General features: G+C 49.8%; 1 protein-coding gene across 1 annotated transcript in view; it reads right to left on the bottom strand.

The window, feature by feature from the left end:
• Positions 1 to 26648, bottom strand: part of LOC133134104 (receptor-type tyrosine-protein phosphatase kappa-like) — a 166758-nt gene that overhangs the window by 131218 nt on the left and 8892 nt on the right. The window contains exon 2 of the mRNA XM_061250528.1: positions 3624 to 3746. Within this exon, the coding sequence (XP_061106512.1) occupies positions 3624 to 3746 (123 nt within the window). The remainder of the gene's footprint in view (positions 1 to 3623; positions 3747 to 26648) is intronic.

Below are 26648 nucleotides of genomic sequence, written 5' to 3'. Positions count from 1 at the left end.
AGTTAAAGGATGTTTACTTGAGCACGGATAGATTGTTCACACACACAAGCAGTGAGTATCTAGTAGTAAGAGCAGATGCTTTTAGGATGACCTGAGGACTAACTGTGGCTGAAAAGCAACAACAACTAATCAGGACAGATTAATTCATTAAGACGGATAGCACAGAAACTGGGTGTATTAAGTGCATCAGTCTTGTAAAAGAAACCATCTGTGGACTGAAAATACACTGCACAGGTCGGCTAAGAAAGACAATTGCAGTTGATGACAGATGAATCCTAAGAGCTGTGAAGAAATCACCAGCAATCTCCAGACAACAGAGGTGAAAATGTCACAAGCCATTGTTCGTAGAAGGGCGGAATTATAGAGGCAACACTGTAAAACGCAAACCACTCATCAGCAGCAAGAACAAAAAAGGCCACAGTAGAATTCTCCTTAAATACAGATACGAGCCAGAATAGTTCTGCAGCAACGTTTACTGGACAGGGGAGACCAGAATAAACCTTTACTCAGGCAACGGAACGCCGAGCGAGTGGTGGAAGAACTCATGGTCCAAAGCGCCCCACCCCTGCCCCATCTGAGAAACACGGCGGAGGCAGAGTCATGGCTGGTTCTGGTTCTGGTTCCGGAACAGGCTCACCCCTCCTTACTGAGGACGGACCAGAGGACGGCAGTGGCCTGGTCAGCCAAAGATTCATCCTGTCGCGAGACGAACACACTGCCTGCACAACGTGCGGTCCTCAGTGCAGTCGTCAGTGGGGTCGTCAGTGCGGTCGTCAGTGCGGTCCTCAGTGCGGTCCTCAGTGGGGTCCTCAGTGCGGTCCTCAGTGGGGTCCTCAGTGCGGTCCTCAGTGGGGTCGTCAGTGGGGTCCTCAGTGGGGTCGTCAGTGCGGTCCTCAGTGGGGTCGTCAGTGGGGTCGTCAGTGGGGTCCTCAGTGCGGTCGTCAGTGCGGTCCTCAGTGCGGTCCTCAGTGCGGTCCTCAGTGCGGTCCTCAGTGCGGTCCTCAGTGCGGTCCTCAGTGCGGTCCTCAATGCGGTCCTCAGTGGGGTCGTCAGTGCGGTCCTCAGTGGGGTCCTCAGTGGGGTCGTCAGTGCGGTCCTCAGTGCGGTCCTCAGTGGGGTCGTCAGTGCGGTCCTCAGTGGGGTCGTCAGTGCGGTCCTCAGTGCGGTCCTCAGTGGGGTCGTCAGTGCGGTCCTCAGTGCGGTCGTCTTCAACTTGACAAAGTTTTGACACTTCCCACCCCAGTCACTCCACTGGCTGCCAGTTGCTGCTCGGATCATATTGAAAGTTCTGACACTGGCCTATGCTGCAGCCAACAAAAAGGCCCCTCCCTCCCCCCAGGACATCGTTCAGACCACTCAGCACTCAGACTGTAGAGCTTCTCCACCCCAGTGGTGGAACGACCTCCCCACCCCCATGAGAGCTGCTCACTCACTGCCCGTTTTCCACCGCAGTCTGAAGACTCATCTCTTCACGCTGTACCTCGACTCCTTCGCGGGAGTCCGTTATTGTCACTTGTTTTTCACCTGACTGTCTTTACCCCCTTGTATTTTGTATCTTAATCCAGGACCTTTCGAATTAGAAGAATTTTGCACCATTAATCCCCCTCCTGGAGTAAAGTATCAATAGAACCTCAGCAGTGATATAAACAGAAGAGCTAAGCGTGCTACATTCTCAGCATTGCCCAGTGAAGGATTTGTGACCAGTCCAGGGCGTATCCCTGCCTTTCACCCAGTGCATGCTGGGATAAGCTCCAGTCTTCCTATTACCCTGACCAAGAATAAGTTTGTTACAAAATGGATGGATGGATTTTCAGTATTTTGTGCATTTCAGCAGAAAGAAAGTTAAAAAATGTTTGCGTTTAATAGTGAGTTAAAAGTCAAAGCGTTGCCTTAAAGTATCAGCACTACTAATGAAGCCTTTGAAAAGAAAGATACTTTTACCTAAAAACTTTTGAGGTTTGTGTGAGAGCAGCTGGAAGCTCTCTCCCTCCACACGAACAGAAGCTCCGTGCTGCTACCTGCATGACTCATTTCATTACTTTAAAACATTCCCTCCGGGCCACACAAATATTACAAATAATATCATCACAATACTCCTGCTTGAAGCACATAATTGGTGCTGTAATTAATTTTCTAATGCACCTCTCTACATTAAATATTTATACCTCAGCCTCCTTTGAAATCAAAATATAGGCTTGTGGGAAATCATATCTTGGATTCATAAACTCAAAAGAATAGTTACAAATCCGTTTATTCCTCTGCAAAGCTGCTCTCCTGCAGCAAGTGTGCTGTGTTTTCATTGGTTTAAAGTTTAACCCGCAGTCATCGTTGCTGTCTGGATGAAGTCTGGAAGTTTATGTTCGGTCTGGGAGAGGAAAAAAACAGCGGAGGAGAACTTCCCTGTGGGCTTCAGGGGTTTCGGGTGAACTTTCACGTTGACTGATGTGATGGAATTTGGGATTTTACGGCTGGAAAGATTGTGCTTTATTGCCGTTCACCTGTCTGAATCTGAGCCGGCTACGGGCTCCCAGAAGGGACTGGTTTTATTTAACGCAGGTGCTTCGCGCAAAGGTTGTCCAGGCTACCATCAGTTCTGTGTTTAAACATCCTCCAGTCCGTGTGATACAAATCTGCAGCACTGGGAGTTACTCCGGTAATAGCACTGAGATTTTTAAAGAGCTGAATCTCCGATTTAATCTACCTGAAGGCAGAAACCATTGCAATCGTAGGCGAAACCGTTTTCTCCTTCAACCAGACAGTTATAAACACCCAGACTCTCCACGTGAAGTACTGCACACCTTCAGAATTTGCACGTTTTATGTTGAGATCGCTGATCTGAGTTTTTATCTCAGTAATACTGGGGCATAATAAAGATCTGAAACTACTTGTGGGGAAAAAAGTGATTTAAAAAAGAATGGCTTGGTGTAAAGCAGTGGAGCAGAAATCTGATGGCCATGAACCTGCAGAGGCGTTATGGGCTCCAGGGCGGAGGGGCTCTGGGGCTCTGCTTCCCTCCACAGGGATGAGAACTCCGACGCAGAAAGAAAAGACATTTCAAAGAAAATTAAAAAGTGTAGACTCTAACTAAACTGTCACGGTTTTAATGTTTCTATTTTAACTTGACTGCGAGGAGATTAGGTGATTTGTGGATCCAGAGCTGTGTCTGAGTCACCCTCTTGACTACTGTGTCTTCAAAATATGTACTGTTCACTATGCATACTGCATACTGTGTAGTGTGTAGTGTGTAGTTTTAGTATGTGATGGGCAATGCGCATATATAGAAGCAGTATCCTCCATACTATTTTCCAACCATACGGTGGAAGTATGTTGTAAGACCATTCGCCTTGCTCACGTGTCTCTGTGGTTGTTATCAAAGGAAAACATCAGCAAAGCAGTGACTTCTTGTCATGTTTATGGTATCAAAAAGACTTAAGATAAGATAAGATACACTTTTATTGAACCCCGTGGGGTATTTTGTCCTCTGCATTTGACCCATCCTAGTTACCTAGGAGCAGTGGGCAGCCACAGTGCAGCGCAACACATTTCTCATCCCGAGTGTTCTTCACGACTATACTCATTAGTAGGCAGGTGTGCTGATTGGGGCGAGGCGCCGGTGAACTCACCTAGGGGAAGCTGGGAGGACAGGTACGCTGCTTCCTGGGTGCTGACGTGCGTCCAATCAAAGTCGTCATACGGCTCCTGCTGGTAGTCACACTGGGCGGGGCCGTCCTCGAACGAGCAGCCGCCTGAAAGACAAGAGCAGCCAATCACAGTCAATCTAACCGCAATGTGCATAACATCACTACATCACAGTTATTTAGCTGATGATTTTACCCAAAGACTCACAGTTTATTTGACTAAGCAGGGGCCAATCCACCGGGGGTCAAGGGCCTTGTTATCGTGGAGCCCAAACCTCCACTGACCTTATCGTGGAGCCCATACCTACACTGACCTTATCGTGGAGCCCAAACCTACACTGACCTTATCGTGGAGCCCAAACCTACACTGACCTTATCGTGGAGCCCATACCTACACTGACCTTATCGTGGAGCCCATACCTACACTGACCTTATCGTGGAGCCCAAACCTACACTGACCTTATCGTGGAGCCCAAACCTCCACTGACCTTATCGTGGAGCCCAAACCTACACTGACCTTATCGTGGAGCCCAAACCTACACTGACCTTATCGTGGAGCCCATACCTCCACTGACCTTATCGTGGAGCCCAAACCTACACTGACCTTATCGTGGAGCCCAAACCTCCACTGACCTTATCGTGGAGCCCAAACCGACACTGACCTTATCGTGGAGCCCAAACCTCCACTGACCTTATCGTGGAGCCCAAACCTCCACTGACCTTATCGTAGAGCCCTTCTGGCTGACGGTGAAGCACCGTAGCCACCGGGCCATACGCCGCTTTGTCCTGCAGCGGTGTTTTATACCTCGCAGATGCACTCCCACTGTTGAAGGGCAAACACAATTCCAGCAAAGCCTCCATTTTAATCTTGTGTCTATTCTCGATGCTCTGCTTGCATATCTGCGGGCTCAGGCAAACACAATCTTTACAGAGCTTCAGTTTGCCTTGTCTTTAAAAAAACAACAACTTTCTCCTCCAAGCCGGGCAAACATTGTTCAGACCACAACCGTTCCTGTTTCTTGGATACTACAACCTAAAGAAGATTAAATGTTTGTTTGATAGAATAAAAACTTTATCCTACTCTGACTGAATCGCATACATCCTTAAAGTGGCAAAGTGTGTTTGATTGAATCCTAACCGGGAGAGGCGTCAAAAACAGAATGCGGTACACTCACGTCCCAATAACACGGCGTGCAATGCAGCACACACACTCAGAGATTTATCATTTCACAAAACCTAAATCATGCCACCCAGCGAAATCCCAAATGAGTGACTTGTGTGGAGGTATGAGAGTTTAATGTGCAGTTAGAAGCTGCTGACTCTGCAGGCCATGGGGCGTTCTGCCACCGCCATCATACATCAAATCTGTGTGTTAATGAAAGGGCCTCACAAGCATAGTAAAAGATGAAATGGCCTCACAATGTCACTGGAACACTGGGCCACTCAACCTGCATCCCTCAGAGCTCAGCATGGCAGCAATCTCTACACCCCTCCACCCAAACCCCCCTCCAGCAATACCCCCCCTCCACCCAAACCCCCCTCCATCAATACCCCCTCTCCACCCAAACCCCCCTTCACCCAACCCCCCTCCACCCAAACCCCCCTCCACCAACACCAACCCCCCTCCACCCAAACCCCCCTCCACCAACACCCCCTCTCCACCCAAACCCCCCTCCATCAATACCCCCTCTCCACCCAAACCCCCCTCCATCAATACCCCCTCTCCACCCAAAACCCCCTCCACCAACACCCCCTCTCCACCCAAACCCCCCTCCATCAATACCCCCCCTCCACCCAAACCCCCCTCCACCAACACCCCCTCTCCACCCAAACCCCCCTCCACCCAAACCCCCCTGCATCAATACCCCCTCTCCACCCAAACCCCCCTCAACCCAAACCCCCCTCCATCAATACCCTCTCCACCCAAACCCCCCTCCATCAATACCCCCTCTCCACCCAAACCCCCCCTCAACCCAAACCCCCCTCCATCAACACCCCCTCTCCACCCAAACCCCCCTCCATCAATACCCCCTCTCCACCCAAACCCCCCTCCATCAATACCCCCTCTCCACCCAAACCCCCCTCCATCAACACCCCCACCCCTACCCAACCCCCCCTCCATCAACACCCCCCCTCCACCCAAACCCCACCTTCACCCAACATCCCTCCGCCCAAACCCCCCTCCACCAACACCCCCTCTCCACCCAAATCCCCTCTCCACCCAAACACCCCCTTCACCCAACCCCACTCCACCCCAACCCCCCTCTACTCAAACCCCTCTACACCTACACCCCCCCTCAACCAAAACCCCTCTACACCTACACCCCCCCTCAACCAAAACCACGCCTCTACCTACACCCCCCCTCCACCCAAACCCCCCTACACCTACACCCCCCTTCCACCCAAACCCCCCCTCCATCAACACCCCCTCTCCACCCAAACCCCCCCTCCATCAACACCCCCCCTCCCCCCAAACCCACTCAGTGCTTAGTACATCTCAGTGTTCAGTATATATTGGCGTATCGTCGTTTTCAGTATATCTCCGTGCATCTCAGTGATCAGTGTGCCTCGGTGTTGAGTGTATCTCAAGGTTCAGTGTTCAGTACACCTCGGTGTTCACTGAGTGTGTCTCAGTGTTAATTGTTCAGTGAGTCTCCGTGTTCAAAATCACTTTCCCCACAAGGACACAGGGTTAAATGATTTGCATGCTAATCTAAAGACTCAAACTCTGCTAATGAAAAAATTGTCTGTACTTCATTTACATAATACAATAATTATTGTGGCTGATAAAGCTCAAGGGCGGGCCGCGCTCACCTCGGCTGATAAAATTGTGTTAAGCGCTCCATCAGCACGCGTGGCACCGAGACGCTGCGCAGAGAGGAGAGCTCCGCGCGCTAATAACAGCTTTCCTGCAAAAGGCCGTATTAGGCAGCCGAGGCGGTTTCATTCAGAAATGACATGACTCACACCGCCGACTGGCACGCGCCGCACTTCTGCACAGAGCAGATTTTAAACAATTTCCAATTTCACATTTTAGCCACTCAAGATAAGCGCAACAGGGTCAGTGCTCCTTAAAAATAATTCCGTGGGGCATTTGTGAATTAATTTAGCAAAACCGATACGGCTTTAAAACGCCAGCGTCGAGCCGCGCGCTGCCGAATTATGACACTATCGCCGTTTTTTCTCCCGTTTTTTCTGAAAGACACGGGCGCCTCAGTTCCAGCAGATCTCAGGGACATCTTCTGCCAATACATCTTAAATCTGACGGAGACCCTCGGGGGGGTTCTGGCGAGGCAGGGACGCCCGGGCGCCAGACCCCCTCAGCGGGACGCGGTGTGCCGCAGGGCTGTGATCAGGCCGGCGTCTCCCCCCGGTCTGGAGCGGTATGAGTGCCTACAGCAGGCTGGTCTGAAGGCGTAGAAACACATTTAACAGCACTTTTATACTCTTTGATGCTTTCACACTCTGTTACACTCTCACGTCCTTTTAAAATCATTCACAACCGTGACACTCCGATACACTGTTTTCGGATTGTTGACACTGTTACACTGTTCTTTTGCTTTTTTACCTTCACTCAATGGAGGAGGAAAAGGCAGTCGGTCTGGGGAAAAGGCAGTCGGTCTGGGGAAAAGGCAGTCGGTCTGGGGAAAAGGCAGTCGGTCTGGGGAAAAGGCAGTCGGTCTGGGGAAAAGGCAGTCGGTCTGGGGAAAAGGCAGTCGGTCTGGGGAAAAGGCAGTCGGTCTGGGGAAAAGGCAGTCGGTCTGGGGAAAAGGCAGTCTGGGGAAAAGGCAGTGAGTTTGAAACAAATGCTTGATACACTTGCACTCACTCAAAACAAAATTCCTTACTCAACAGAATTCTCACTTTGCCTTTTGCTAATTTCGCCACCTGTCCATCAAGATATGCTTTTTGTGCCTGTTATGTGGAGAAGGTGAAATTATGCAGAGATAATGCAAGGTGACATTAGTCTGTTCTCTGAGCGCGCCCAGTGCTGCATGCTGAGCGATAGCCACCAGGCTGTCTCCGAGGGCAACCACGGAAGCCCCGCCCACCGGGAGAGGGGCCCCGCCCAGGCCAGTCTAACAGAAGCACCACCTGCTGCCCTGGATAAGGGGAAACATCTCTGTGAAAGGGGAAATCTTAATTAAACCCTGATAAGAGGGATAGGCCAGGAGACCCACCTCCTGCTTCTGACCACTAATCTGCTGCCTGCTATCTCAGGACTGTGGTTCCAGCGCAGAGAATGTGAAGAAAACAGGCAAACTACCGCCATCTTAAACACAGCTCAACTGACACACACGCACACACATACACACATACACGTACACACACACACTCACTCTCATGCACACTCACACTCATATATACACACAGACCTGCAGTCACACACACACACACACACACACACACACACACACACATACACACACACACACATACACACACACACACACACACACATACACACACACTCACAGGCACACACTCATATATACACACAGACCTGCAGTCACACACACACACACACACACATACATGCAGTCATACACAGACACACACACACTCATATATACACACAGACCTTCTGGCAGACACCACAGTCTGCTCACATCAAACACAGTGCATTATGGGATGACTTGGCTTTACACCAGTGTGCGGTGTGCTCAAAAGGACAGAACAGAATTCAACATACAGAACCCCACTGCCTCTCCACACACACACACACACACACACACACACACACACACACACACACACACACAGAAACAATACAACCAGACACACACACACACACACACACACATACACACATACACACATACACACACAGAAACAATACAACCAGACACACACACACACACACACACACACACACACACACACACACACACATACACACATACACACATACACACATACACACATACACACATACACACATACACACACAGAAACAATACAACCAGACACACACACACACACACACCCACACACACACACACACACACAGAAACAGTACAACCAGACACACACACACACAAAAAATACACCCACCCACACACACACACACACACACACCCAAACAATACACCCACCCATCCGCACACACACACACACACACACACAATACACCCACCCATCCACACACACACAAAAAATACACCCACCCATCCACACACACACACACACACACACATACATACACACACACACACACACACACACACACACACACACACACACACACACACACACAATACACCCACCCATCCACACACACACAAAAAATACACCCACCCACACACACACACACATACACTCACAAACTCACATGCGCACACACAAAAATATGCACACACACGCACAGTCAAACACACACTTTCACTTTCTAACACATGTGCGCGGGCGTGACTCAAACCAGACGCCAAGAGAAAAACATACAAATATCTGAACTATCATACTAAAAAAACCCGCTATTGCAGTCAATCCTGGGCTCAGCAGGAATACGGGAATGATCCACACTACACGAGCGTGCCTCCACGCGAGTGCCAGGGAAGTTTCTGCATGTCAGCTCCGTGCCCACAGGACACGCGCTCTAACAGGCTGGTGGGTGAGCCACTGTCAGTAAAATATCAGAGTGTGTGCGTGAACTGCCACAACATGTCCTGTCACATTAAATCCTCAGCTAGACCGTCCCTTTTTCAGTCGTTTCAGCCTCCAGGAAATCAACATAAGCTTGATAATACCGACTGGCTGAAAGTAGTAACTTCCTAAAAGAGGGATTATGACTAATCCTATACCATTAAAGGACGGATATGCTTCCCCCTTTCTCGATTTTTAGATATATTTCTGTAATACTTTTGTACTGTTTACTGGGATATATGACAAAACAGCATCCTTACCCCTCTGGGGACAGGCTTGTCAAATCCACTTTTATTCACATGCAAGGAAGAGGACAGAAATAAGGTAACTTTGAAAAAACTGCAGAAAGAAGGTAGAGGCTTTGAGATGACTGCAGAAAGAGGCTTTAACAGGGCTTCTGGTGATTTGCTGCATTTCTCAGAACTGTAGGAATGGAGAACACCACCACAAAATACTGTTTAATATTCAATTCTGAAAATCTACTGGGATCCACAGAGCCTAAAGGCTGAGGGATATATGACCTACTGGGATCCACTGTGTTTCAGTGCTGAGGGATATACGATCTACTGGGATCCACTGTGTTTCAGTGCCGAGGGATAGAAGATCTACTGGGATCCACTGTGTTTCAGTGCTGAGGGATATACGATCTACTGGGATCCACTGTGTTTCAGTGCTGAGGGATAGAAGATCTACTGGGATCCACTGTGTTTCAGTGCTGAGGGATAGAAGATCTACTGGGATCCACTGTGTTTCAGTGCTGAGGGATAGAAGATCTACTGGGATCCACTGTGTTTCAGTGCTGAGGGATAGAAGATCTACTGGGATCCACTGTGTTTCAGTGCTGAGGGATATATGACCTACTGGGATCCACTGTGTTTCAGTGCTGAGGGATAGAAGATCTACTGGGATCCACTGTGTTTCAGTGCTGAGGGATAGAAGATCTACTGGGATCCACTGTGTTTCAGTGCTGAGGGATAGAAGATCTACTGGGATCCACTGTGTTTCAGTGCTGAGGGATATATGACCTACTGGGATCCACTGTGTTTCAGTGCTGAGGGATAGAAGATCTACTAAGATAAGTGGTTAAATTATCCCCTTACCAGTTTATGGAATGCCAGGATACAAGTGCATACCAGTGTTTCCCCATAAACCAAAATAACTGCTTCATGAAATTTCTTCAGCAAATGCAATTTATTTCTAATATATTTTCCAACTGTGATAACATATAGATGAAAATTTCCTAAAGAAGTCAACAATAATTGTTTTGAACAAGAGAATTTCAACAGGCAGAAAAAAAAGAATGAGTCGACCTACAAACAATCTTACTGCCTTTACTCATGCCAAGTTTCCATGGTGATAAGAGCCTATTGAAAACGTGTGGACCGAGTGACTTGTAAAGGCCCTTTTTTCCAGAAACACAAAAACACAACACCTAACACGCCAAGACAGGGGTCGGGACATAACTACAGAGGATAACAGAGCCTTTTCAAAAAGCACCTCTTAATACAAAGGCGTAACAACCGTCTTTATCTCGTCACTCCTCAGGCTGGCTCCTGGCTCTGCAGCCCGGTCCGGGAGCGTGTTTAACCTGTCGCACTTTCAGGCTTGTGCACTGGCCCACATTATCTCCGCTGAACAAAGGCGCAGGAGCAGGCAGCCAGCAGCCTATCATTAGGGACAAAGGGGAGGCAGGCCTGCCATTTTCGGGCACAAATAGAGTTTTCTCTTTTAATTAGCATATTCCCGCGCCACGGCGAACCACACGCAGCGCAGGAGAGAGACTGTGCATGAATATTAATGAGCGCGGCTAACATGTGAACCGCAGCCAATGGGCTGCAGCCCTGCTCCGCGGGGGCGGGGGGGGGGGGGGCGATCGGAGAGAACAGGCCGGAAGCCGCTCCCCGCTGTGGAGGCGGGCGGGAGCGGGAACGCCGAGCGGGAACTCTAAAACAGATCCGTGCGGACGAGCGAGAGCCATGTTCTGCTCCGGAGAATCCCCCCCCCACGGTCACCCCCCTCCCCCACAGTCACTCCACCCCCCAGGTCACCCCCCCCCACGGTCACCCCCCCCACACCACGGTCACTCCACCCCCCCCCCACGGTCACCCCCCCCACACCACGGTCACTCCACCCCCCCCCCACGGTCACCCCCCTCCCCCACAGTCACCCCCCCACCCCCCCCACGGTTACCCCCCCCACCCACCCCCACGGTCACTCCATCGCACTCCAACACTCCTGAGACAATCTGACCGCACCACTGGGCAGGCATTAACATGGTATGGGGCAGGCATTAACATGGTATGGGGCAGGCATTAACATGGTATGGGGCAGGCATTAACATGGTATGGGGCAGGTATTCAGCACTGGGCAGGCGTTAACATGGTATGGGGCAGGCATTAACATGGTATGGGGCAGGCATTAACATGGCATGGGGCAGGCGTTAACATGGTATGGGGCAGGCATTAACATGGTATGGGGCAGGCATTAACATGGTATGGGGCAGGTATTCAGCACTGGGCAGGCATTAACAGGGTATGGGGCAGGTATTCAGCACTGGGCAGGCGTTAACATGGTATGGGGCAGGCATTAACATGGTATGGGGCAGGCATTAACATGGTATGGGGCAGGCATTAACATGGTATGGGGCAGGCATTAACATGGTATGGGGCAGGCATTAACATGGTATGGGGCAGGCATTAACATGGTATGGGGCAGGTATTAACATGGTATGGGGCAGGTATTAACATGGTATGGGGCAGGCATTAACATGGTATGGGGCAGGTATTCAGCACTGGGCAGGCGTTAACATGGTATGGGGCAGGCATTAACATGGTATGGGGCAGGCATTAACATGGTATGGGGCAGGTATTCAGCACTGGGCAGGCGTTAACATGGTATGGGGCAGGCATTAACATGGTATGGGGCAGGCATTAACATGGTATGGGGCAGGCGTTAACATGGTATGGGGCAGGTATTAACATGGTATGGGGCAGGTATTAACATGGCATGGGGCAGGCGTTAACATGGTATGGGGCAGGTATTAACATGGTATGGGGCAGGTATTAACATGGTATGGGGCAGGTATTCAGCACTGGGCAGGCGTTAACATGGTATGGGGCAGGCATTAACATGGTATGGGGCAGGCGTTAACATGGTATGGGGCAGGTATTAACATGGTATGGGGCAGGTATTAACATGGCATGGGGCAGGCGTTAACATGGCATGGGGCAGGTATTAACATGGCATGGGGCAGGTATTAACATGGTATGGGGCAGGTATTAACATGGTATGGGGCAGGCATTAACATGGTATGGGGCAGGCATTAACATGGTATGGGGCAGGCGTTAACATGGCATGGGGCAGGTATTAACATGGTATGGGGCAGGTATTAACATGGTATGGGGCAGGCGTTAACATGGTATGGGGCAGGCGTTAACATGGTATGGGGCAGGTATTAACATGGTATGGGGCAGGTATTAACATGGCATGGGGCAGGCGTTAACATGGCATGGGGCAGGTATTAACATGGCATGGGGCAGGTATTAACATGGTATGGGGCAGGTATTAACATGGCATGGGGCAGGTATTAACATGGCATGGGGCAGGCGTTAACATGGTATGGGGCAGGCGTTAACATGGTATGGGGCAGGCGTTAACATGGTATGGGGCAGGCGTTAACATGGTATGGGGCAGGTATTCAGCACTGGGCAGGCGTTAACATGGTATGGGGCAGGTATTAACATGGTATGGGGCAGGCATTAACATGGTATGGGGCAGGCATTAACATGGTATGGGGCAGGTATTCAATCAGCACTGAGCAGGTCATTAAAAGGTGTGTTATTGCACATTCCTGAAGAAGGCTTAGTGGTCTGTATCTGCCGTAGGTTTTCTCCCTGTCTTCGTAGGTGAATAAGGCACACAGCCAAAGGCAAATGCGCCGTTTTAATTAAAAGACTGATATATTTTTACATTCATATTCAGATACAATAGTGCATTTTTCTTGCTTGAAACAAAAAGGCTTTTGTAGAAATCTTTTCATCTGTTCAGATGAAAGCTTGCAGATGCTCTGTCATGCTGGTCTTTCAAAAACAAAAATGTGTAATTAACTAAATAAATTTCACATCTACAGTACAGCTACTGTTTCTCATGTTAAGAATTACACATGTAATTACTGATTTCAAAGGTATTGTCCTGTGTGTGACATTATGCTAATTCGCTTTTTTTTCTGATGGAAACGCAACAAAATCCCCAGATGGACAGCTGTGGGTAATCCTAGACTTCAACCAGTACCCCCTCCAGTACCCCTAACCCTGCTCCCAGTCCAGTACCCCTAATCCTGCACCCCCTCCAGTACCCCTAATCCTGCACCCAGTCCAGTACCCCTAATCCTGCTCCCAGTCCAGTACCCCTAATCCTGCACCCCCTCCAGTACCCCTAATCCTGCACCCAGTCCAGTACCCCTAATCCTGCACCCAGTCCAGTACCCCTAATCCTGCATCTAAATCGATGCATCTGAATCAGGTCAGCCTGTACATCTGTATCAGAGCCTGTACATCTGTATCAGAGTCTGTACACCCGTCTTAGAGCAGTCTGTACACCTGTGTGAGGGCAGTCCGTACATGTGTAATTCATCATCTATTAAGGGGTAATGCAACACCCTGTTTGCACTCCTTATTGCGGAGCGAATGACTGAGTAACGATAAGTGAAAGCAGTGTGTAGGATTTGCTGAAGGTGATAAACTGCGTCCACCTTTCACCTGGATCGCAGCGGTCTTCTCTCAGCGTGGCAGCGACTCCGCCAGCTTACGCAACACCTGGTCTTCCATTTCACCCTGTCTCCACCCTGCCCATGGACGATCTGCTGGTGCTGCGTGCACCCTTCTCAATCTACAGCCGTCCCGCAGACCTAGGGCAGGGTTCAGCTGCGGGGGACTGCGGTGGGACTGACATCCCAGTCATCTCCCCTTGTTCTCAGGCACGTTCTGCACTGTATTCTTGAATGAGTGTAATTGGAGTACGGCCATCGCATTGGTCCTTGATAAATGATGAGAACATGGAGGACGTGGAGGTGACCTCCGACCCCTGGTCCTCACAGCAGTCCAGCACAAAATATAGATTTTCTGCCAGTGCACTGTCTCTGCTTAACTTCCCTAATGCTACACCTTCACTTATTTATTTATTTATTTAGCCAAGGCAAGGCAAGTTTATTTATATACCACATTTCATATACAAAGATAATTCAAAGTGCTTTACATATGCATAAAAAGTACAAAAAGACAAAGTAAAATAGATACATTTTAAGATTTAAAAAAATTATATTTTAAAAGGTAACCGGACAGAAAGACAAAGAGACGGAGAGAGAGGGAGTGGGTGTGTGTGTGTGTGTGTGTGTATTGTGTGTCTGTGTGTTTACGTGTGTGCGTGTGAGAGAGAGAGACGTGCACACACACGCGCACAGGCACACACTGCAGGGAGGCCCATAATTCACACACACACAGACACAGACAGACACACTGCAGGGAGGTCTGTAGTTCACACACACACACACACACACACACTGCAGGGAGTCCCGTAGTTCACACACACACACACACACACACACACACACACACACACACGCACACACACACTGCAGGGAGTCCCGTAGTTCACACACACACACACACACACACACACACACTGCAGGGAGTCCCGTAGTTCACACACACACACACACACACACACTGCAGGGAGTCCCGTAGTTCACACACACACACACACACACACACACACACACACACACACACACACACACACACACTGCAGGGAGTCCCGTAGTTCACACACACACACACACACACACACACACACTGCAGGGAGTCCCGTAGTTCACACACACACACACACACTGCAGGGAGTCCCGTAGTTCACACACACACACACACACACACACTGCAGGGAGTCCCGTAGTTCACACACACACACACACACACACACACACTGCAGGGAGGTCTGTAGTTCACACACATTGATTCATCGATCGGCAGGAGCGGTTACACAGCACTAAATTGTGTAATGAGGACAGGAAGTCCATTAAGGTTCTGAGGGGTTGAGCTACCGTCTGCCACACAGGTGGGCCACAGCACTCTCTACATAACAACCACAACACAACCATAACACAACCACAACACAACCATAACACCACCGCAACACTACCGCAACACCACTGCAACACCACCATAACACAACCATAACATGACGGTAACACTCGCTATATAACAACCACAACGCAAATGCAGCACAGCCACAACACTCGCGACATAACAACCTCTGAGACAGGAGGCACACACACACCACATCAACACAACCGCAACATGACAACAACATACAAACAACACCACATCAACACAACCGCAACATGACAACAACATACAAACAACACCACATCAACACAACCGCAACATGACAACAACATACAAACAACACGACATCAACACAACCGCAACATGACAACAACATACAAACAACACCACATCAACACAACCGCAACATGACAACAACATACAAACAACACGACACCAACACAACAACAACATACAAATAACAATGCAGCAACACAAATGCAACACAACCATGGAGCGCATTTCAGCAACAATCTCATGAGTGCTTTTCGTCTCATGTGAAGCACAGAACACAAACACAGTCCTGATCCGGTCCTTATGAACACGGTGCTGTGCCGTGTCCCTGCGCATCCACACAAGAGCCTCTCAGGGAGGATGAGCTGGCCTGTGTCCGTGCCACAACTGTCACCATCTCTGTGCCACAACTACCCCCATCTCTGTGCCACAACTACCCACATCTCCGTGCCACAACTACCCCCATCTCCGTGCCACAACTACCCCCATCTCCGTGCCACAACTACCCACATCTCTGTGCCACAACTACCCCCATCTCTGTGCCACAACTACCCCCATCTCTGTGCCACAACTACCCCCATCTCCGTGCCACAACTGTCCCCATCTCCGTGCCACAACTACCCCCATCGCCGTGCCACAACTACCCACATCTCTGTGCCACAACTACCCCATCTCTGTGCCACAACTACCCACATCTCCTTGCCACAACTGTCCCCATCTCCGTGCCACAACTACCCCCATCGTCGTGCCACAACTACCCCCATCTCTGTGCCACAACTACCCCCATCTCCGAGCCACAACTGTCCCCATCTCCCCGGCCCTCCAAACTGTGGCACGGGCTCCCGCTTCATTCGCTGGCGGAGCAGAAGCCGAACTCTGCGTTTATTCAGCCGCGACGCGGCTTTACTCCTGCAGAGCACACGGCACGAAGGCTCCGCTTCCAGAACTGTCCCTCGCACAGAAGCGCTCACCGTTACTAAGCTACACTCTCTGTAAGGGTCGCGCTGTGTGCTGGGGACGGCCATTTTATAAAGCAGTGAAGTGCGTAGACTACTGCTCTGCCCGGCCTGGTCATATAAACCGCACAGTAATTAATCTGCATCAGAGTCTGTACTGCAATGATCTGTACTGTATACTGTATAATGCTATTACCAAATATTCTTTCATCTTCTAAAATTCTTAACTATTTTTTTATGATACATACTGGCACTAAAGGAAACACAAATATACCATGTTTGCATGTTGGCTCTCCTTGCGGTAGGCAGCTCATTGGCTCTCTACACTTGTACGAACCTGGGTATTTACTGAAAAAGCTCATGTTATACTTCATCGCTGGTGAGACTGAGTTCATATGAATAAAAGATCTGCTACCCTATGGAAGCAGAGCAGGATCCATTACAGATAACAACAACAAGCCTCCCTGTCTGAGGCATCCATATCACACACACACCTGTCTGTGATGCAACACGCGTTTTATTATTTAAATCTGTAGCTACAAATAGTGCGGACATGGACAAATACAAAATACACAAAATAATAAACATTTTTACAGATTCATAACTCTCATAGCCTACCGAATGCACATTTAACAGACATTGGGGAGAAGTGTTGATTTAGAAACACCGATCTACAGTCTGTAATGTTACTGAAACATTGATTTACAGTCTGTAATGTTACTGAAACATTGATTTACAGTCTGTAATGTTACTGAAACATTGATTTAGACTGTAACGTTACTGAAACATTGATTTACAGTCTGTAATGTTACTGAAACATTGATTTAGACTGTAACGTTACTGAAACACTGATCTACAGTCTGTAATGTTACTGAGACATTGATTTAGACTGTAACGTTACTGAAACATTGATTTACAGTCTGTAATGTTACTGAGACACTGAAGTGCAGCAAAATGACTAAAACACTCATTACGAGCTCACCTGTCCTGCGGAACGGCCGCATGCTCAGACGCCACACTGCCAGGGAGCAGGGAGCAGCAGGGAGGTGTGTGTGGGAGCAGCAGGGAGGTGTGTGTGGGAGCAGTAGGGAGGTGTGTGTGGGAGCAGCAGGGAGGTGTGTGTGGGAGCAGCAGGGAGGTGTGTGTGGGAGCAGCAGGGAGGTGTGTGTGGGAGCAGTAGGGAGGTGTGTGTGGGAGCAGCAGGGAGGTGTGTGTGGGAGCAGTAGGGAGGTGTGTGTGGGAGCAGCAGGGAGCAGCAGGGAGGTGCGTGTGGGAGCAGCAGGGAGGTGTGTGTGGGGAGCAGCAGGGAGGTGTGTGTGGGAGCAGTAGGGAGGTGCGTGTGGGAGCAGCAGGGAGGTGTGTGTGGGAGCAGTAGGGAGGTGTGTGTGGGGAGCAGCAGGGAGGTGCGTGGGGAGCAGCAGGGAGGTGCGTGTGGGAGCAGCAGGGAGGTGTGTGTGGGAGCAGCAGGGAGGTGTGTGTGGGAGCAGTAGGGAGGTGTGTGTGGGGAGCAGCAGGGAGGTGCGTGTGGGAGCAGCAGGGAGCAGCAGGGAGGTGTGTGTGGGAGCAGTAGGGAGGTGTGTGTGGGGAGCAGCAGGGAGGTGTGTGTGGGGAGCAGCAGGGAGGTGTGTGTGGGAGCAGCAGGGAGGTGTGTGTGGGGAGCAGCAGGGAGGTGTGTGTGGGAGCAGCAGGGAGGTGTGTGGGAGCAGTAGGGAGGTGTGTGTGGGAGCAGTAGGGAGGTGTGTGTGGGAACAGCAGGGAGGTGTGTGGGGAGCAGCAGGGAGGTGTGTGTGGGAGCAGCAGGGAGGTGTGTGTGGGAGCAGCAGGGAGGTGTGTGGGGAGCAGCAGGGAGGTGTGTGTGGGAGCAGCAGGGAGGTGTGTGTGGGAGCAGCAGGGAGGTGTGTGTGGGAGCAGCAGGGAGGAGTGTGAGGGTTTGAGGGGGAGTGGGGACGGGGGGGAGGTGGGATGGAGTGCGGCTGCAGGGGATGCTGGGTAATAAAATAGCGCGGGTCTTTATGGGGAGAGCGCTCCCCTCTCACACCACACAATCACAGCTACATGCTCCAAGCTCTCAGTGAGGAATGAACTTCATAACGGTGCTGGACCCCTGGCGTGTGTGTGTGTGTGTGTGTGTGTGTGTGTGTGTGTGTGTGTGTGTGTGTGTGCATGTGTGTGCATGTGCGTTTCTATGTATGTGTGTACGTGTGTGTGTGTGTGTGTGCATTTCTATGTGCGTGTGTGTGCGTGTGCATATTTGTGTGTGCGTGTTTGTATGTGTGTACCTGAGCATGTATGTTTGGCGTTTGTGTGCATATATCTATGTGTGTGTACTGTTTGTGTGTGCATGCAAGCGAGTGTGTGTATATTGTGTGTGTCTGTGTGGCACACGTGTGTGTATAGTGTGGTCGTGTCTCTGTGTGCGTGTACGTGTGTATTGTGTCTGTGTGTCTGTGTGTGTGGCACACGTCTGTGTGTATATTGTGTCTATGTGTCTATCTGTGTTTGGATGTGTGTCTGTGTTTGGGTGTGTGTCTGTGTTTGGGTGTGTGCCTGTGTTTGGGTGTGTGCCTGTGTTTGGGTGTGTGCCTGTGTTTGGGTGTGTATCTGTGTTTTGGTGTGTTTGGGTGTGAGTCTGTGTTTGGGTGTGTGTCTGTGTTTGCGTGTGTGTCTGTGTTTTGGTGTGTGTCTGTGTTTTGGTGTGTGTCTGCGTTTGGGTGTGTGTCTGCGTTTGGGTGTGTGTCTGCGTTTGGGTGTGTGTCTGTGTTTGGGTGTGTGTCTGTGCTGGGTGTGTGTCTGTGTTTGGGTGTGTGTCTGTGTTTGGGTGTGTGTCTGTGCTGGGTGTGTGTCTGTGCTGGGTGTGTGTCTGTGTTTGGGTGTGTGTCTGTGTTTGGGTGTGTGTCTGTGTTTGGGTGTGTGTCTGTGTTTGGGTGTGTGTCTGTGCTGGGTGTGTGTCTGTGTGGGTGTGTGTCTGTGCTGGGTGTGTGTCTGTGTTTGGGTGTGTGTCTGTGCTGGGTGTGTGTCTGTGCTGGGTGTGTGTCTGTGTTTGGGTGTGTGTCTGTGTTTGGGTGTGTGTCTGTGCTGGGTGTGTGTCTGTGCTGGGTGTGTGTCTGTGTGGGTGTGTGTCTGTGTTTGGGTGTGTGTCTGTGTTTGGGTGTGTGTCTGTGCTGGGTGTGTGTCTGTGTTGGGTGTGTGTCTGTGCTGGGTGTGTGTCTGTGCTGGGTGTGTGTCTGTGTTTGGGTGTGTGTCTGTGTTTGGGTGTGTGTCTGTGTTTGGGTGTGTGTCTGTGTTTGGGTGTGTGTCTGTGTTTGGGTGTGTGTCTGTGCTGGGTGTGTGTCTGTGCTGGGTGTGTGTCTGTGCTGGGTGTGTGTCTGTGCTGGGTGTGTGTCTGTGTTTGGGTGTGTGTCTGTGTTTGGGTGTGTGTCTGTGTTTGGGTGTGTGTCTGTGCTGGGTGTGTGTCTGTGCTGGGTGTGTGTCTGTGCTGGGTGTGTGTCTGTGCTGGGTGTGTGTCTGTGTGGGTGTGTGTCTGTGCTGGGTGTGTGTCTGTGTTTGGGTGTGTGTCTGTGCTGGGTGTGTGTCTGTGCTGGGTGTGTGTCTGTGTTTGGGTGTGTGTCTGTGTTTGGGTGTGTGTCTGTGTTTGGGTGTGTGTCTGTGTTTGGGTGTGTGTCTGTGCTGGGTGTGTGTCTGTGCTGGGTGTGTGTCTGTGTTTGGGTGTGTGTCTGTGCTGGGTGTGTATCTGTGTTTGGGTGTGTGTCTGTGTTTGGGTGTGTGTCTGTGTTTGGGTGTGTGTCTGTGTTTGGGTGTGTGTCTGTGCTGGGTGTGTATCTGTGTTTGGGTGTGTATCTGTGTTTGGGTGTGTATCTGTGTTTGGGTGTGTGTCTGTGCTGGGTGTGTGTCTGTGTTTGGGTGTGTGTCTGTGTTTGGGTGTGTGTCTGTGTTTGGGTGTGTGTCTGTGTTTGGGTGTGTGTCTGTGTTTGGGTGTGTGTCTGTGCTGGGTGTGTATCTGTGTTTGGGTGTGTATCTGTGTTTGGGTGTGTGTCTGTGCTGGGTGTGTGTCTGTGCTGGGTGTGTGTCTGTGTTTGGGTGTGTGTCTGTGTTTGGGTGTGTGTCTGTGTTTGGGTGTGTGCCTGTGCTGGGTGTGTGTCTGTGTTTGGGTGTGTGTCTGTGTTTGGGTGTGTGTCTGTGCTGGGTGTGTATCTGTGTTTGGGTGTGTATCTGTGTTTGGGTGTGTGTCTGTGCTGGGTGTGTGTCTGTGCTGGGTGTGTGTCTGTGTTTGGGTGTGTGTCTGTGTTTGGGTGTGTGTCTGTGCTGGGTGTGTGTCTGTGCTGGGTGTGTGTCTGTGTTTGGGTGTGTGTCTGTGCTGGGTGTGTGTCTGTGTTTGGGTGTGTGTCTGTGCTGGGTGTGTGTCTGTGCTGGGTGTGTGTCTGTGCTGGGTGTGTGTCTGTGTTTGGGTGTGTGTCTGTGCTGGGTGTGTGTCTGTGTTTGGGTGTGTATCTGTGTTTGGGTGTGTGTCTGTGCTGGGTGTGTGTCTGTGCTGGGTGTGTGTCTGTGCTGGGTGTGTGTCTGTGCAGATCCACGCACAGCCGTTCTGCAGTGACCAGCAGGAATATTAAAATAGCTGCAGGTGTGTCAGTCAGGGGCTCAGAGTCGGAGGCATGCGGCCAATCGCACATGCACAGCCGGCTCGTGAAACTCTCACACAATCATTTGCATTTTGATACGCAAGCTGTGCTAGTCTCTGTGTTTATCCATCTCCATTCAGATGCTTTTCACCCCAAAGTCTGGAAATAATCACCTTTCACTGGACAGATGGATTCACTGGAGGGAGACATCGACAATGACAAGCCTGGCCGATCACATAATCTGTACTGGAGTCAGGAGAGAGTTATGAATCTATACTGGAGTCAGGAGAGAGTTATGAATCTATACTGGAGTCAGGAGAGAGTTATGAATCTGTGCAGGAATCAGGAGAGGCCTATGAATCTGTGCTGGAATCAGGAGAGAATTATGAATCTGCACTAGAGTCAGGAAAGAGTTATGAATCTATACCGGATTCAGGAGAGAGTTATGAATCTTTACTGGAGTCGGGAGAGAGTTACAAATTGATACTGGAGTCAGGAGAGACTTATGAATCTACACTGGAGTTGGGAGAAAATTATGGAGTCATGAATCGATATTGGAGTCAAGAGAGACTTATAAATCAATACAGCATTCAGGGGAAGGTTATGGAGAGGGATATGGATCTATGCCGGAGTCAAGCGGGGGTTTAAACACTAAACAGTCAGCACACACTAGGCAATCTGAGCAAATATGATTATATGATAATCATATCAGCGCACATTACTGCCTATTGTAAATCTCTATTCTTCAGACTATTGTGTCAGCCAGGCAAATATTTGGACAGTCAATAATAGAAATAAATAAATAAATAAAAACGATTTATTTTACAATAAAAGGTTTGAATGAAACATTAATATTCTGGTGTCTTTGTGGAAATATAGCACGCGTGTGTCTTTCAGGGCCAGTGCGTGTAAAAGCGGTATCTTTTAGAAGCCATATGAAGTGATATGACTCATTTGATTACCACCACCCAACGTGAACGCAGCTCCCTGACACTCATGAGAGTAACTGCATTAAACAATAAATTAAAGAAACCTCCGTCAGCCCGCTGTATCTCCCTCAGGTTTCACAGGAACAAATATGTTTGAATAACTTCGGCTAATATGATTTCAGTGATAAGACAGACTGCTGGCTATAAATATGATTTATTATAGGAAAGCAGCTGTGCAGTAGTACATTATAATCACTCAACAATCGAGATATTTTACAGAGCTGAAACCAATAATTTATTTTACTTATTTTAATATTTAATATGAATAAAACTTAATTATTATTATTATCATGATTATCAGTATTATTATTTTATTAATAATAATAATAGTAATAGTAATTGTAATTGTAATTGTAATAAATGTGCTCATTTTTACCGTCAAGTTTAATTTTAGTTGTATAGTGCTTTACAGAGTAACAGAGTAACATCAGGCCTGAACCTCCAAACAGCACGAGGGGGGAAATCTCAGGAGGGGCCCAGGGTTAGGGCCCAGGGTTAGGGCCCAGGGTTAGGGCCCAGGGTTAGGGCCCAGGGTTAGGGCCCAGGGTTAGGCGAGTAAGAAATTTCCCAAGTTGTCCCATATTAGGGCCTCTTGGGAAATAAAAGTTTGCACATGCCATTCAGAGTACTGAAGCCTTTAAGTAGGAAGAATTTGGTCCCTCTTGTGTTGGTGTTCTATGTGCGTTGGTTCAGTCCTCTTGGAAATAGAGTGCTAAGTTTGAGAATCCAGTGTTTCTCTAACCTGCATCTCTCCTCCGGTGTCCAGTTATTATTTGTTTGAAGGCCCAATATTTCTAGTGCCTCAAGTCCATGGTGAAGGAAATGAGCCACCAGGTGTGTGTCTGTCTCTCTGTGATTTCTAATATTATATATATATGTTGTGATAGTCTACATTTAATTGTATTCCCTGTCTCTCCTACATGTTTTATACCACATTGTTCGCACTGAATGGCATATATGCAGTTTTTGGTTAGTGTTTTATTACGTAGGTTGTGTTCGTAGTGGTGTTTCTGACTGTAGTTAGGGTTAGGGTTGGGTTAGGGGTTAGGGTAGGTTTAAGATTGGGTTAGGTTTGGGTTAGAATTGGGTTTGGGTTGGGTTAGGGTTGGGTTAGAGTCAGGTGGGGCAGCCTGTAGCCTGTAGCCTAGTGATCATGACCAGGACCCGGAAGGTTGGTGGTTCAAGCCCTGGTGTAGCCATGATAAGATCTGCACAGCTGTTGGGCCCTTGAGGAAGGCCCTTAACACAACATTGCTCCAGGGATTTTCCCCTGCTTAGTCTAATCAACTGTAAGTCACTTTGGATAAAAGCATCAGCTAAACAAGATGTAATGTACAGTAATGTAGCTTCTCCTGCTAGCAGGAAGGTGACGGCAAAGTGCTGGACCTCCAGAATGAAAACTACTTTACACCCTAACCCTACCCTACCCTACACACAGGGAGCCAGAGGGGAGGGTAATATCAATCAAAGCACACAGAACTAACAGCCCTCCACAGAGCCTCTGACAGCGGCAGCCACAGGCCACGGGAAAGAGTTATTCCTCTCCCTCTCCTCTCCTCTCCTCTCCCCTCTCCCCACTCCTCTCCCTCTCCTCTCCTCTCTCCTCTCCCCTCTCCCCACTCCTCTCCCTCTCCTCTCCCTCTCCTCTCCTTCTCCTCTCCCTCTCCTCTCACCTCTCCTCTCCCCACTCCCTCTCCTCTCCTCTCCCTCTCCCCCTCTCCTTCTCTCTCTCCACTAAACTCCTCTCCCTCTCCTCTCCCTCTCACCCCCTGCTCTCCTCTCCCTCTCCCCCTCTCCTTCTCCTTCTTTCCACTAAACTCCCTCACTCCCTCTCCCTCTCACCCCCCTGATCTCCCCCTCTCCTTCTCTCTCTCCACTAAACTCCCTCACTCCCTCTCCCTCTCACCCCCCTGCTCTCCCCCTCTCCTCTCCTCTCCTCTCTGCGGTTTGGCGCTGGAAGACTCTGCCACCTCAGATCAGTGGGCTGCGCGCGACGGCGCCCTCATTAGGACAGACTGTCACATCAGCGGCTTCACACAGCAACAATTAGCAAAAATGTGGATTTAAGGCACCAGAAATAACGAGGGGGAAAAAATGTTAATTACCGGCCTAACGAGACAAGGGGCTTCACAGAGACAGAACCCCTCAGCCCGACTGTTCAAGACCACGGACGCTCACGGCAAACTGTGTTTGCAGCAAACAGTTACTGTTGAACAAGTTTAAGAATTTAGTCCATTTAGTTAGCCGCCAATGCTTTTTTAATACAAATGGATGCAACTTGGGTCTAGCAATGTCAGCTAGCTATGTGATTTATTTATAAAGGTGGGAACAGATATTACATTGATTAAAGTGTATTATAACAGGTTTTCCCCATGAGCAGCCATTTCTGTTCCGCACTACCTTTTCAAACTGTTAGCTAACGTTCGTGGCAAACAGGAAAGAAATAGAATGCTAGCAATCGTTAGCCAAAGTTTGTCATCCTGAACGCACGTCAGCCAGCCTCACACCCCACCCTGACTGCAGGAACCACAACCGAAAACTCCTCGCGTGTCCGCCGCACAACGGCCTGAAAAATATCACATTTCACCGAATCAGTTTTTTAAAAACACGGCCACGCTGGCAAAGAGATAATGCCTTCAACGTTTAGCGCGGAGATAAAGTGCCGGTTTAAGAGTTTACAAAGCGCTTATATTTCCGCACGCGCTAAAGCCGCTGTGCGCTGGCACGTCCCCGCGCCGGTGAGGGAGAGCCGCGACACGTCCCACGCTCCGGGAAGCTGCGGGTTCTGGAGCTCTCTATCTGCAGCAGATTAGCCCTCCACCGCCGCGCCGGCGTGACTGACACTCGGGGGTAAAGCCCAGACGCACAGAGCGGGCGCCGGGCGGATAAGCCGCTTGCATATGTATGTGAGCCCGCTCTGAGGCTTCCACTGCAGCCTCCCGACACACAAAGACCAGCACATCCCCGCTCACACACGCCTGAGCCCCTGCAGCCTCCCGACACACAAAGACCAGCACATCCCCGCTCACACCAGCCCCCAAGAGCCTGAGCCCCGCTCAGCGTAGAGCAGGAGTCACTACACACATCCACCCATCTATAAATAAATCATGTTCATATTGAGTTATTTTACTAATGCTTTCAGTTGATTAGACTGAGCACGGCCTGGAACAATGTGGCCCTGCTGAAAAAAACAACCCAAGCTGGGTTTTGAAATAGCTGGTCGCTGGTCGTAGCTGGATTTTACACCGGGGGGGGTAAAGGGCCTTGCTGAAGGACCCAACAGCTGTGGCTACACACTGGGGCTTCCACCACCAACCTCCCAGGTCCCAGTCCAGCACCTGAGCCACGAGGCTCCAGACTGCCCCCAGCCTCCTGCCCCCAGCCCCCAGCCCCCATCCCCAGCCCCCATCCCCAGCACCCCATCCCCACAACCCCATCCCCCATCCCCCATCCCCCCATCCCCACAACCCCAACCCCATCACCCCATCCCCACAACCCCATCCCCATCACCCCATCCCCATCCCCCCCCATCATCCCCATCATCCCATCCCCATCACCCTATCCCCCCATCCCCATCCCCATCATCCCATCCCCATCATCCCCATCATCCCATCCCCATCACCCCCATCACCCCAGCCCCGCAGTGTGGCCTTGTGCTCCATAACTCCTGTAGCTGGGACAGCGCACAGATGGGTTCTGAAATGGCTCCCAGGGGAGGCTGGCTGTGCCAGGCCCTTATGGTCCCCCAACTGGGCCCAACTGGGCCAGTTCTGATCCTGCACATGACGGTCAGGACCGGATATCTCCCTCTGCTTATCCCAGGGGTGGCTATGTATGTACACACAGTGTGTGTATGTGTACGTGTGTTCATTTACAAATATACATAGTGTGTGTATGTGTACGCATGTTCATTTACAAATATACACAGTGTGTGTATGTGTACGTACGTTCATTTACAAATATACACAGCGTGTGTATGTGTACGTACGTTCATTTACAAATATACACAGCGTGTGTATGTGTACGCATGTTCATTTACAAATATACACAGTGTGTGTATGTGTACGTGTATTCATTTACAAATATACACAGTGTGTGTATGTGTGTTCATTTACAAATATACACAGTGTGTGTATGTGTACGTATGTTCATTTACAAATATACATAGTGCGTGTATGTGTATGCAAGTATAGAACTCACCAAGCACTTATTAGGAACATTTTTACTTTATTAAACCTATTTATTCATGCAATTATCTAATCAACCAATTGTGTGGCAACCGTGCAGTGCATACAATCATGTAGGTACGGGTCAGGAGCTTCAGTTAATGTTCACATCAACCACCAGAATGGGGAAAAAATGTGATCCAAGTGACTCTGACCGGGGAGCGATTGTTGGTGCCAGACAGGGT

Source organism: Conger conger, chromosome 1 (assembly GCF_963514075.1).
Source record: "Conger conger chromosome 1, fConCon1.1, whole genome shotgun sequence".
Lineage (NCBI taxonomy): Eukaryota > Metazoa > Chordata > Actinopteri > Anguilliformes > Congridae > Conger > Conger conger.
This window is presented reverse-complemented; position numbering and strand designations above follow the sequence as displayed.